At 46.9% G+C, this 14384-nt stretch overlaps 1 protein-coding gene across 1 annotated transcript in view; it reads right to left on the bottom strand.

Moving 5' to 3' along the window:
- Positions 1 to 14384, bottom strand: part of LOC309546495 (acetylserotonin O-methyltransferase-like) — a 157668-nt gene that overhangs the window by 76305 nt on the left and 66979 nt on the right. Inside the window, exon 6 of the mRNA XM_082246234.1 lies at positions 13382 to 13522. Coding sequence (XP_082102360.1) covers positions 13382 to 13522 — 141 coding nt within the window. The remainder of the gene's footprint in view (positions 1 to 13381; positions 13523 to 14384) is intronic.

Below are 14384 nucleotides of genomic sequence, written 5' to 3'. Positions count from 1 at the left end.
GCAATCCGCCGGGTCTGCCGCAAATCGAGGCCCCGGTCTCGGCCTTCAATGCGGACCAGGCGGACGCCTCCCGCATGGACACAGCAGCTTCCACAGCTCCCACAGTGCCCACCCTGGGTGACCCCCAGTCAGATCGTATAGCGCAGACTGTGGTGGCACTGCTATCCCCCACCATAACAGCGGCTGTGCAAACAGCAGTGGTGGCGGGCATGCAGGACATCAAAAAGCAGCTCACCGACCATTCACACGGGCTGCAAGAAGTGGAACATCGTGTGGCAAATGTGGAGGAGGAAATCTACAGCTCTCATGGATTTGAACAGGCACAGGAAAAGACGAATCATTTCTTGCTCCAAAAGTGGAAGATTTGGAAAACAGAGTAACCTCCGCTTTATTGGGATACCGGAGACTGTGCCACCCTCTGCGATCCCTGACCTGTGCTCCAAAAGGATTCCGGAGGCTTTGGGACTGAAAGGAATCTGCGTGGTTGAACGCGCCCATCGTATGGGGATACACTCCTCAGAACGCTCTTCCCCGCGCCCGATCATAGCCAAGTACCTGAATTACGCCGATAAATCGGCGATCCTCCAGAAATTCAGGCAATCCAAATCTTTCCAGATAGACGGTACAAAAGTCCTGATTTTTGCGGACTACTCCGTTGAAGTGGCCAAGAAACGAAAGTCTTTCCAGGCAGTGTGCTCACAACTGCACCAATCCCAGATCAAATTTACGTTGGCATACCCAGCTATCCTTCGGCTACGGGCACCTTCAGGTGAACAACTGTCATTCCAGGACCCCTCGGAGGCGGAAGGCTTCATAAGATCACTCCGTACGGACGGGTCTGACCCTATGTCCAACAAGCCGACCTCGGCCCAACACTCCCTATACCCAAGGAGCCCGCGTAAAGAATCCCCCAAAAGGCAAAAATACTCTGAGGCAGTTAGCGGAGGGCGCTTTCTACCGCATCGTTGACATGACATGGACCACCATTTGTAATTCTTACCTCCTCCTAGGAGACCCTATGGACACGTAATGTATCTTCTCTTCTACATTGCTTTTGCATATTTCAGGTGGTCACCGGAAAGGTGCGGGCATTGTAGGTAGTTACCTCTGACCCGTTTCTCTATGCACTATTTTGTTTTGTTAATCTGTGCTATACTTGTTGGTTATAGTCCCATAAAAATACTTGTTATGGCTGATGAGTTATAATGCTGTTTTATGCTGTCACTGTGAAGGACCCGGGCATTCCCCTCTACTATTGTGAGTAGGGGTTCAGGGTTCCTTACCCCCCTCTGCTTTTCCCTTTTTTTCTCTTTTTATACAGAGGTGATTTGGGTTGGTATTGTTAATAGACCTGCTGACGTCCGTATCAAGGGACTAGTCGCCTTACACAGTTACAGCATTCGGAAAAAAGTCCATGATGTATTTTTTTCCAGATGCCTTTCTGTACCTCGTTTCCCTCCCCCTGATCTCTTCACTCATGTCCCCTCCTCTTCCCCTTCAGCCTCTTCGGTTCCACGGTTGAAATCAGCTCCCCTGTGGTATCAGTGTTCACTGAGTGTTAGGTACATGTACATAACATATATGATAGTTCACGCACCCATCCCTGCCGCCTACATCTGTAAGCGGATGTATTGTCATGCTCCATACCCTCATCTGACAGACCCTCCATGAGGATTTTGTCGTGGAATGTCAGGGGCTTGCGGTCCCCTATTAAAAGGATGAAGGTATTGAGACATCTCAAGAGGCTTAAAACAGACATTGCATTGCTACAGGAGTCCCATTTGTCCTCAGATGATTTTTTCCGGATGAAAAAGTTGTGGATGGGCACGGTGGTGGGATCAGCAGCTCTGGGCCGGAAGGCCGGAGTTCTGATCCTGGTCCACAAGAGACTTTCCTACAATATCCTTTCCCTCTCCACCGACACTAGCGGTAGATTTGTCTCAGCGCACATGAAGATTAATGATAGCGAAATACTACTGACAAATGTATATGCTCCCAACACCCCGGACCAGTCCTTTTACAAAGAATTGTCCTCTCACTTGCTCACATACCCTCAGGTTCCGCACATTATAGGCGGTGATTTCAACTCCCTTATGGACCCCCTTTTGGATAAGTCTCGGTCTAAACCTAGAACGAACAAATCGGATGTGTCCACCTCTGGTCCTCTAGCTCAGTTAGTAGAATCTCTCCACCTCACAGATGTGTGGCGTCTACACCACCCTGCCGACAGGGAATTTACCTTTTATTCGCACCCTCACAATGTGTTTACTAGGATAGATTACTTTTTTGTCTCGGCCAACGTCCTAAGGAGAATCGAGGATCCAGAGATGCATGAAATTTTAATTTCAGACCCATTTTAATCCCTGACCTTAGACCCCCCCCCCCCGACAAGCGAGCGGACACTAATGTGTGGAGATTCCCCGGGTACCTATACAATAATGCGGACTTTCAGGCCTACCTGGCTAGGGCATGGGCGGAGTACTCGGAGGCGAATGTCCTGCATACCTCTCAACCCAATTTGTTTTGGGAGGCGGGAAAGGCTTATCTGCGTGGCAAAATTATATCATACGCCTCGGCATATCGGAAAAACACATCCAAAAGCTATTTTCAGGCCAGTGAGCGTCTCCACCTGGCTCAAAGACGGTTGTTGTCCGCAGATTCTCCCACAAACCAACAAGGATGGTCCCTAGCCAAGCAGGCCTTTGACACTTGGGCAGATAAGTTGGAAGGTATTAAGAGTGCATGCTTCTCTGCCACGCTACATAAATTTGGGAACAAGGCAGGTAAATTACTGCCGAGGTTGTGTGGGGCGTCTTACACTCCCACACACATTGCCTCACTCCAGGCCCCGTCGGGCAAGATTGTGTCTACCCCCACCGACGTTAAAAAGACAATGAGAGACTTCTATGCACCCCTGTATTCTCCAGACCCTTTTGACGTTGAACAGGCGCGCTTCTTCCTAGACAATATCTCCCTACCTAACCTTTCTCTTGCTCAACTAGATGCCTTGAATGCACCGGTGTCTCTTGAGGAGATTCGGGACATTATAAAACAACTCGCTCCCAATAAAGCCCGGGTCGGGATGGCCTCACAGGCGAATTCTACAAGACCGCCTTGGAGACCATAGGACCTAGCTTGCTGGAGGTATACTCGGCCATCTGGTTGGGTGGCTCGTATCCCCCCACGGGCAACCAGGCCATAATTAAGCTGCTGGCCAAGAAAGGTAAAGACCCCCTGGAACCCGGCTCTTACAGGCCTATTTCCCTATTAAATTTGGACGTAAAGATTCTATCCAAACTTCTAGCATCCCGACTAGCCCTGATTATGCCGTCCTTGATCCACCCGGCTCAATCCAGCTTTACCAAGGGGCGATCAGCGGGCTCTAATCTCCGAAAGGTGCTTCTGGCCTTGGACCAGGCTAGGGTTTCCTCGGGGACGGACCTGGCTATCGTCACCCTGGACGAGAAGAAGGCTTTCGACAATGTGAGCTTTGACTGGCTCTCTATGGTTATGTCCTCCTTTGGCTTTTCGGGACCATTTACTCATGTTGTCGAAGCTATGTATGCCTCTCCCGCGGCCAGGTTGTGGGTGGCCGGGTCCCTCACCGACCAGTTCCGCCTGTTCAAGGGCACGAGACAGGGCTGCCCCCTGTCTCCATTGCTCTTCAATTTGGCTCTGGAGCCTCTATCCAGATTCTTATTGGAAAAAGCGCCACTCCAGGGTATTCAAATTGGTTCTCGGGAATTACGCATATCATTGTTTGCAGATGACGTTTTGATTTTCACCAGTAACCCATCAGCTGACATGCGTACCATTATCTCTATCTTCGATAAATTTAAACTGTGCTCCGGTTTACGGATAAACTATGCTAAAAGTGAAATACTCCCCTTAGGTAGCACGTCCAAACCCACCTGGGCAGCCTCCTCTCCCTTCACTATAGCCACTTCACATATCACATACTTAGGAGTCAGGATAGGTAGGCTCCCGTCTTCCATCTATACTTTAAACTATCCCCCGCTATTTCAGAAGATATCTCGTGAGTTAGATGGTTGGATGGATCTGCCTCTTTCTCTCCTGGGAAGATGTCACCTTGTAAAGATGGTTAGCTTTGCACGGTTGCTATACCCTTTGCAAACGCTCCCGCTACTGCTTAAACACAATGACATTAAAATACTGAATCGTGCTATTTCTAGTTTTATATGGCGCGGCAAACGGCCTCGCATTTCCTTCAAAAAATTATGTCTTCCCAGGGGCGAGGGGGGTATTGGCCTCCCCGATATCAGGTTGTATAATCTGTCATGCCTCTTCCGAGTATCTCTTGACTGGCTCTCCGGCTCCTCCTATTACTCCAACTATGCCTTGGAAACACACATGTCTGCCCCCTACTCACTGGTTGCACTGTTGCATGTTAAATGGAAAACTATGCCCCCGAAGCTTCAACATAACATCCTCTTGAGAAATACTGTGATCGCATGGAGGGAATCTAGGATACGTTTGAGACTTCCATCGTCCATGTCCAAATATTTGCCCATAAAGGACAACCCAGCTTTTATACCAGGCCTACACTCGGACTATTACAATGTGTGGCAAAGGTCGGGCCTGTTGAAATTCTCAGACCTTTGTGACCCCGGTACGGGAAAACCTCGGGATACACGAGACGTCTTGGATACCTATAATTTGCCTGCCTCTCATGTTTTTCCAATCCTGCAGTGCCTAAGCTTCCTCCGCTCCTCAGGTGCCTCTGCAAACACTGGACTTGTAGACCCGTTATTGGACCCTCTTCTGGACTCAGGGACTTATAGCATCTCTGACATCTACAAACCTTTTCATAAACTAACATCCTACCACTTCGCCGGCTCCTCAGCGGCAAACTGGGCCAAAGACTTCCCAGTGGAGGACATTGTCACTAAGCTATTCCAGGGGTATAATCGCACATTACGCTTGACTCCTAACGAGACTTGGAGAGAAACACAGTTGAAAATTCTTCATAGGGCGTATATCCCGTTTACATCTAAAGCAAATTATCCTCTCACGGGCCTATGCCCTCAATGCAAAGCCACCCGCCCGAACCTCCATCACAGGTTCTGGTCTTGCTTTTTCATAGCGACTTTCTGGGATCAGGTGTTGTCGCTCATCAAACGGGTCACCCTGCTGCAACTGCCGAAGGACCCCCTCCTTCTCATATTCGGACACTGGGACAAACAGCTCCAGGTATGGACTAACCGTCCTCCCCCACACCCACGCAGGTGAATACTCATTTGCTTGTTGATAGCCCGGAGTCATACTCGCCAATTGGATCTCCACGATGGGCCCCTCTGTAGCGCAAGTCCACCGCGACCTCTTGAGTCTCATGGTCAAAGATCGGCTCAATACGGATTTCAACCTCCCTTCCTCAGCAACCCGCTTTTCGGACACCTGGCAGGACTTTCTGGATTCACTACCTAAGGAGGTGGCCACCACCTCGTCCGTTGATACCTTCGTGTATAATAACTCAGGGTAGTATGATTATGTTATGGTACAGATGCTTTTGACCTGCTCCACTTCCCCCCCTCCCTTTCCCCCCCCCCCCCTCCCAGTTCTCTCGTCCCCTCTTTGCTCTATTGCAGATACACATCTCACAGTTTAAGAGTTAACCATAGATCCATCCAACTAGGGTTCTAGTGTGTTTATGGTTAAGTCATTGGGTAACTTTCTCTGTTTGTTGTATCATTTAGGTCGGTCATGAGTCTTTGTGTTGTGCTCGGCTTCTGACCTGAAAAATGTAAAATGTGTTGTGTCATTGTTATCTCTGCTGCACTCTGTATCCTAGCAGGTGATTTAATAAAATTTCTTTCAAAAAAAAAAGAAAACAATGTGGGCGATAATTTATCTCAACATTTTTTAAGCAGGGAGACTAAATGAGGCAGAAACACATCTTTCTCTAGTGGGGTATCTACAAATCTCAGGGTGGTGAGAAAACTTCTCGGGGACCAGCGAGAGAAGCAGCTTCAGGGAACTGGCCGTTGCAACTGAAACAGGCTGGAAACAAATCTGAGACTGTGGATTAGGGTAAATATTCCTCTGTATTAGATCACTCCCTACTGTTCATTAGCTAAGGCAGGGGTGGAATGTAAATATTTTCTTTTTATGCCTAGAGAGCAGCTTAGTATAACTAAGGCTGCATTCACATGTCAGCGTATGGATCGCGGGCAGAATCGCCGCGATTCTGCCCGCTATCCGGAGATCATTGCAAATCGCGGGACGCCTGTGCGTTGCCCGTGATTTGCAATAGCACCCCAAACGCTGAGCGATGTTGCCGTGATTTCCGCCTGCCTAATCGCAGTAACATCGCGCAAAAAAAATTGCGGGACGCAATACGCTCCAAAGAAGCTCTTGTACTTTTTTGGGCGTAATGCATCCCGCGGTTTTTTTTTTGCGCGATGTTACCGCGATTCGGCAGGCAGAAATCGCGGAAACATCGCTCAGTGTTTGTGGTGCTATTGCAAATCACGGGCAACGCACAGGCGTCTCGCGATTTGTAATGATCTCCGCGATCCATATGCTGACATGTGAATGCAGCCTAAAGGATTTTTTTTTTTTTTTTTAGTTTTGGATAGAGTTGGAAGAGATTCGTATTCCTGTCAGGTTTTCATTTCTGCCTTTGCCCTTGTTAGTGGGATTCACCCCTACTATTTATCCTGGTGACCGTTATCACTAAGAATGAAAGTGAAAGAAGGTCTTCTAATGGGAACAGCAGTTCTGGTGACTTTGCTGACAACCAGGGATTGCCTCACTTTGGAGGGATTTCCTTACACTTCTTATCTTGGCAAAGGGTCAGGAAGTTAAAGGAAATCTCCTCAATAGAAAGTAGATAACAAAAAAAAAAAAAAAAAACTGGGGTTAAAACTCTCCCCCGACTCTATTTAAAATTAGATATTATTTTTTAAATAATTACAAAATAATTATTTCATAATTTTTAATATTATTTTGTAAACGTAGAAAATAGTGTTGAGCAAACACGGACTGTATTATTCGGGGTCCGTACCGGATAATTGGATTTTTGCTACCCGGACACGGACCCGAAAACTTTAATGTATGTTCGGGTTTAAAATCCGTGTTCAGTAATTTTATTTCCTGTTTTGTATGTAATGCCGCGCTTTTAATGGCGGGCTTTCAACAGCCAATCAACAAGCGTTTACCTGGTGTGCCTTAAGCCATCCCAGCCATGCCTACAAATGTATTAGTAGCTGTGATTGGCCATCTGAAGCATGTGACCCATGTCTTTATAAGTTCAAGAGACCCAGCGGGGTGCCCCATCCGGTGAGGACTGTGTGTGACTGTGGAGAAGCTCGACACGGGCTTCTAAATGACTATAGGAGATATGCTCTATAGGCTCTCTCCTATACAGTGTCTGATATTGAACATAGAGTGATTATCCTCACTGCTATGTAATTACTTAGGTGCCAACATATGAGCTCTCTAAAACGCATAACAGTCCTCTTCGTTAAAATTTTTTTACGGAATTGACATATGTGCCTTACTACATAATGTACAGACAAGTCAAATGATATGCTCCAGACGAAGCTTTTTCATAAGAAAGCGAAACATGTTGAGCAAAGGTCAAATATTGTATGGTGAAAGCTAGTTTACGCTCTCAGTTGACCCTGTTGACCGACACCTCATTTTTCGGGTATCCGCCGGCAGGAATCTTCTGATACTAAGTATATAGCTCTGAGAATTATATGACTACTAACTGTCTTGTACCTTGAATTGTATGTAAACCATTGTTCAATATCTCATGTATTAGGATATACTACAGCACAGACCATTTATTGGTTTGGTTTGGTCCTCAATACATAATTATCTGCCTATATGTCTCTATGATTTTAAATGATTTCTCAAATAAAAGCGATTTTATATAATCTTTGTGCCCGAAATCCTTGCTTCCCAATCCTTCCATTTAATAAACTATTTAAGGATAGGGGCACACCCTAGTGGTATACTTCATGGCCCAGATAGCTGCTGTCTGAAGGCACATGGTCTATAAGATATTCCACTATTCAATATACACCCTTTTGGGTTAAAAAAAATTAAATTGCGGCATAGTCTGTATCGGTACGTGTGAGATACACCTTTCAAATTTTTGGGGCGCATCTTCCACCGCCGAGGATTGCAGGGTGCTTCAGTTTGCCTCCTGTTCCGAACTCCTCCTACTCCTCATCCTGCCTTTAGGGTACAAAAAATTGTAATCGGGGCCTAGTCTGTGTTTGTACGTGTGAGATACACCTTTTTATATCATATTTTCTATTCCGCTATTCAATCTACACCCTTTGGGGTAAAAAGAATTAAATGGCGGCATAGTCTGTATCGGTATGTGTGAGATACACCTTCCAAATTTTTGGGGCGCATCTTACACCGCCGAGGATTGCAGGGTGCTTCAGTTTGCCTCCTGTTCCGAACTCCTCCTACTCCTCATCCTGCCTTCAGGATACAAAAAATTGTAATCGGGGCCTAGTCTGGGTCTGTACGTGTGAGATACACCTTTTTATATCATATTTTCTATTCCGCTAATTAATCTACACCCTTTGGGGTAAAAAGAATTAAATTGCGGCATAGTCTGTATCGGTACGTGTGAGATACACCTTCCAAATGTTTGGGGCGCATCTTCCACCGCCGAGGATTGCAGGGTGCTTCAGTTTGCCTCCTGTTCCGAACTCCTCCTACTCCTCATCCTGCCTTTAGGGTACAAAAAATTGTAATCAGGGCCTAGTCTGTGTTTGTACGTGTGAGATACACCGTTTTATAAATTTTTTTCTATTCCGCTATTTAATATACACCCTTTTGGAGTGTAAAAAATTAAATTACGGCATAGTCTGTATCGGTACGTGTGAGATACACCTTTTAAATTTGTTTGGCGCATCTCCTTCCACCGCTGACGATTGCAGGGCACTTCAGTTTGCCTCCTGTTCCAAACTCCTCCTACTCCTCTTCCTCATCCTCCCTTTAGGGTACAAAAAATTGTAATCGGGGCCTAGTCTGTGTTTGTACGTGTGAGATACACCTTTTTATATCATATTTTCTATTCCGCTATTCAATCTACACCCTTTTGGGGTGAAAAAAATTAAATTGCAGCATACTTTGCATATTTGACTGTGAGATACACCCGTTGTATTTGTATACTGTTTTTCTATTCCGCTATTTAATAAACACCCTTTTGGGGTAAAAAAAATTAAATTGCGGCATAGTTTGCATATTTGACTGTGAGATACACCCGTGCGATACTGTTGTTGTTTTGTTCCGCTATTCAATAAACACCTTTCTAGGGCAAGATCATAAATTACAGAAATATGAGGAGACCGTCAAATAGGGGCCGTGGCCTGGGTCGTGGTGCTGCTGGTAGAGCTCCTGTTGCAAGGAGAGGACGTGGTCGATCTGTGCCAGCTACATGCACAAGTGAAACACCTTCCTCAAGTGTGAGTAGGCGACAGAACCTGCAGCAGTATTTGGTAGGGCATCATGCGCCTCTAGAAGTGTTTAGGCCAGAACAAGTAGAGGCGATAGTAGATTGGTTTGCTGCTGACAGTGCCTCCAGTTCCTTCACATTGTCTCCCACCCAGTCTACTGCAGAAAGGTTAGAGTTGGCACCTGCAGCCGATGTCCAACCGTCTTTCACCTCACCCCCTTGCAAATCAGGCAAGCAGTCTGAGCCCCAAGTCATGCAGCAGTCTCATCTTCTTTTTGAGGACTCTGTCAGCAGGGTTTCCCAGGGCCATCCACCTAGCCCTGCCCCAGAAGTGGAAGAGATTGAGGGCAGCGATGCCCAACCACTTATTTCTCAAGATGAGTACATGGAAGGACCATCGCAGCACGTCTCCAATGATGACGAAACTGCTGCGGCACTCAGAATTGTGGAGACCGACAAGGAGGGCAGGGGTGAAGACTGGGTGGAAGATGATGTGGAGGACGATGAGGTCCTCGACCCCACATGGAATGAAGGTCATGCAGGCGACCTGAGTAGTTTGGAGGAAGAGGCGGTGGTCGCACAGAGCCACCAGCACAGCAGAAGAGGGAGCAGGGTGCAGAAGCGGAGCGGCCGTGCCCTAGACACTACGCCTGCTACTGCCCAACGCAGCAAGGGACCGAGCGGACCAAAGCCAGCTCAAAGGAGTTCTCTAGCGTGGAAGTTCTTCAGACAATGTGCTGATGACAGGACACGAGTGGTTTGCACCCTGTGCAATCAGAGCCTGAAGCGAGGCATAAACCTTCTCAACCTGAGCACAACCTGCATGATCAGGCATCTAAGTGCAAAGCACAAGCTGCAGTGGAGTAGACACCTTCAAAACCAAGAAAGGTCTCTGGCTCCTCCTGCTTCCTCTTCTGCTGCAGTCTCGGCCTCTTCATCCACCTCTGTAGTGATACCGGCACCTGCCACCCTGCAAACAGACCTGGGTCACCAACCATCTCCACAATGTCCCGTGGAAGCGTTCAGCTTTCCATCTCCCAAACACTTCAGAGGAAGAGGAAGTACCCCCCCTACCCACCCGCGATCCCTGGCCCTGAATGCCAGAATTTCAAAATTCTTGGCCTTTGAAATGCTGTCATTCCGTCTGGTGGAGACGCACAGTTTTAAAAGCCTTATGTCGGTGGCTGTCCCACAGTACATCGTGCCAAGCCGCCACTACTTTTCCAGGCAAGCCATTCCTTCCCTGCACAACCAAGTGGGGGAAAAAAAATCAGGTGTGCACTGTGCAACGCCATCTGTGGCAAGGTCCACCTAACTACCGATACGTGGACCAGTAAGCACGGTCAGGGGCGTTATATCTCCCTAACGGCACACTGGGTAAATGCAGTGGCGGATGGGCCTGAGGCATATAGCAATTTGGCGCATGTCCTTCCACCACCGAGGATTGCAGGGTGCTTCAGTTTGCCTCCTGTTCCTAACTCCTCCTACTCTAGGAGTAACTAACTTTCTCATCCTCTACCGCCTCCTCATCCCGTCAAAGTAACATCTTCACGACCAACTTCAGCACAGCCAGGGGTAAACGACAGCAGGCAGTTCTAAAACTTGCCTGTTTAGGGGAAAAAACACACACCGCGCAGGAGTTGTGGAGGAGCATGGAACAGCAGACCGATGAGTGGTTGCTGCCAGCGAGCCTCAAGCCCGGCCTGGTGGTGTGCGATAACGGGCGAAATCTCATAGCAGCTCTGGGCCTAGCCGGTTTGACACACATCCCTTGCCTGGCGCATGTGCTGAATTTGGGGGTGCAGAGGTTCCTTAAAAATTACCCCGATATGTCAGAGCTGCTGCAGAAAGTGCGGAACGTATGTGCGCACTTTCGGCGTTCTCACCCTGCTGCTGCTCGCCTGTCAGCGCTGCAGCGTAACTTCGGCCTTCCCGCTCACCGCCTCATATGTTACGTGCCCACAAGGTGGAACTCCACCTTGAACATGCTGGCCAGACTGTGCGAGCAGCAGCAGGCCATAGTGGAGTTTCAGCTGCAGCACGCACGCTTGAGTCGCTCTGCGGAACAGCACCACTTCACCACCAATAACTGGGCCTCCATGCGAGACCTGTGTGCCTTGTTGCGCTGTTTTGAGTACTCCACCAACATGGCCAGTGCCGATGACGCCTTTGTCAGCTTAACTATCCCACAACGACCGCCGAGTTGCCCACATTCTAACTTGTGCTGATTACTGGGTGGCCACGCTGCTGGATTCCCGTTACAAGGACAACGTACCGTTCTTAATTAACTCACTGGAGCGTGATCGCAAGATGCGCGAGTACCAGCGCACGCTGGTAGACGCGATGCTGCTGGCATTCCCACCTGACAGCGGGGCCACAGTGTAAGCACAAGCACAAGGCCAAGGCAGAGGAGGAGGAGGAGGAAGAGGTCGCCAACACAACCAGGGTACCGCCAGCACCTCAGAAGGCAGGGTTAGCATGGCCGAAATGTGGAAAAGCTTTGTCAGCACGCCACAACAAACAGAAGCACCAGCAGCTCATATGGAACGTCTTAGCAGGAGGCAGCATTTCGCCAACATGGTGGAGCAGTATGTGTGCACACGCCTACATGTAGTGAATGACGGGTCTGCCCCCTTCAACTTCTGGGTCTCCAAATTGGGCACATGGCCTGAGCTTGCCCTTTACGCCTTGGAGGTGCTGGCGTGCCCTGCAGCCAGTGTATTATCTGAACGTGTATTTAGCACGGCTGGGGGCGTTATCACAGACAAGCGCAGCCGCCTATTCAGAGACAATGTGGACAAGCTCACGTTCATTAAAATGAACCAGGCATGGATCCCACAGGACTTTTCCGTACCTTGGGCAGAATAGAGATGGATACCGACCTTAACCAGCCATTGTTATATTTTTGATCTTTCTCACTCTTTTGGGGTGTACCCTAATTTAAAATGACTAAAAAAAAAGCAGTGTTGCCTACCTCGTCCCCCTCCACCGCCGCTTCCACCTACACCGCCACATCCACCGCCACCTCAACCTCCCTCCTACTCCATATGGGCCTCGTCCTTCACAGCTGAAGAAAATTGTTTTATTTTTCTGTTTTTTTTTTGTTGTTTTAAGTTATTTCCCTAACCACATTTGTTTGCAGAGCACTTGCTATGCTCTTAACTACGTTTTGCTGCCATGCCATTTGCAGCACTCTAGCCCTTTCCATTGGTTTTTTAGAGCCATTTTAGTGCCTGAAAGTTCTGGTCCCCATTGTCTTCAATGGGGTTCAGTGTCCGGGTAAAGTTCCGAAAAAGTCCGGGTCACGGACCCGGACTTTTTTTTCAAGTTCGGCCGAACACGGACATCCAGGTGTCCGCTCAACTCTAGTAGAAAACAATGCCAGGGAGTTGCTATGTAATTTTGGAGATTTTACTTTTTAAGCATTATTATGTGTTTGAATGTTTGGAGTGCTGCAGGTTGTTCTTCCTGTTCCAGTGTGTGCATTCTTCAACTGTATGTATCATGATACTGTTCTGTTATGTTTTTAGGTATATTTTTATGTTCCCAAAATGTGCCCTTTACTCAAAAAAGATGTTCTTAGAAAGTTATTGTTTTTTCTGTGAATTATCATTCAAAGAGAAAGAATTGGCTCAGGAAGTTGACATTTTTGATGACCGAATCAGGACAAAACGGCTGTTTACTGAATTGGTTTATATTTGTAGAGATGTTAAAATTATGATGAATGATCAATCACCTTGCTAATTCATCCTGAACATGAAACATAGCTGCTAGCATTTAGAAGTGAAGATTATTGTGATGCTAATAAAATAACCAACTACGAAAACAACACTAACCTGAAAATGTACATTGCGCAAAAAATGTTGGTGCTTTCATCAAATATATTTGTGTTTTTCTGTTATTATTTTTATATCAAATACAGAATAAAATAAAATATACCTTCATGAAAAGAAATATGTGGATCATTATCAGTTACAAAATATTTCTTAGCGGTTTGTACCACCTTTGGTAGGTCCATTATAGTAACCGTAGCCCCTTGATTTGTCGATAGAAATATTCTTGCAAAAGCTCCCGAACATCCTGTTAAACAAAATTTTTGTTGTTAAATGAGAAATAAAATTAAAGGATATATTCATTGTGAAGTTGATTATTTAGCAAGAAAAATGAGTAAAACATGTTTGTGTAGCTTTTCTGTGATTTTACTTTAAATTTTCTTTAACAAGCTCACTATCATCATATGTTTATAAATGGCAAGTTGTGGATGTTTATTTCTGCAGTGCCACTCAATAACAGACAATCGAAAACCACTCTTGGGCGGTCAGGGTACCCATTATGGACTGTGATCTGAGCCACTGTACAGAGCTGATCTGAGCAGCTCTGTACCTTGTAATCATTGTGATGAGCAATCACAGCGATCACAAATGTAAACAGTACTACTGTTTACATGGTAGAGCCTGCTCCTTCCACTCGCAACTGAAGAAGGGGAACAAGGAGGAAATAATGAATGAATCATTCATTAGTTACAAATCACAGACAGCAGCAGATTCTTGGTGAGAGGCAGTGATCTTGGGATCATTCTTTAAACTGTTTCAGTCCTCTCTCCTCTCCTTTAAATTTGATCTGCATCCTGTCACAGGATGTGAGCTGTATGTTAACCTGGATGGGTTAACTGCTTGTTTTGTCTAAGGGTGAGGAGAAAGCATATACTCTTCCATTCCTACGTAAAACGGAACTACCCCATGGTCCAGCGGTGGACTGTTCCAGGTCTATGGAGCCAGCTCTGGGCTTGATGATGTCAGCAACAGTCCACTCAAGACCACTGGAGCAAGAGAGTGCAGATCTTGTGCTGGGAGTCATGCTCAAAATATTGTGGAAAAATAAGATTACCTTGTGGTGTCTGCTTTCAAAAATAGGCCGTTTGGTGGGTTTTGGTCCATCCTGG

Source organism: Pelophylax lessonae (genome assembly GCF_965119305.1).
Source record: "Pelophylax lessonae genome assembly, chromosome: 2".
In the NCBI taxonomy this organism is placed as follows: domain Eukaryota; kingdom Metazoa; phylum Chordata; class Amphibia; order Anura; family Ranidae; genus Pelophylax; species Pelophylax lessonae.
Note: the sequence above shows the minus strand (reverse complement) of the source record. Positions and strands in the feature narration are given on the sequence as shown.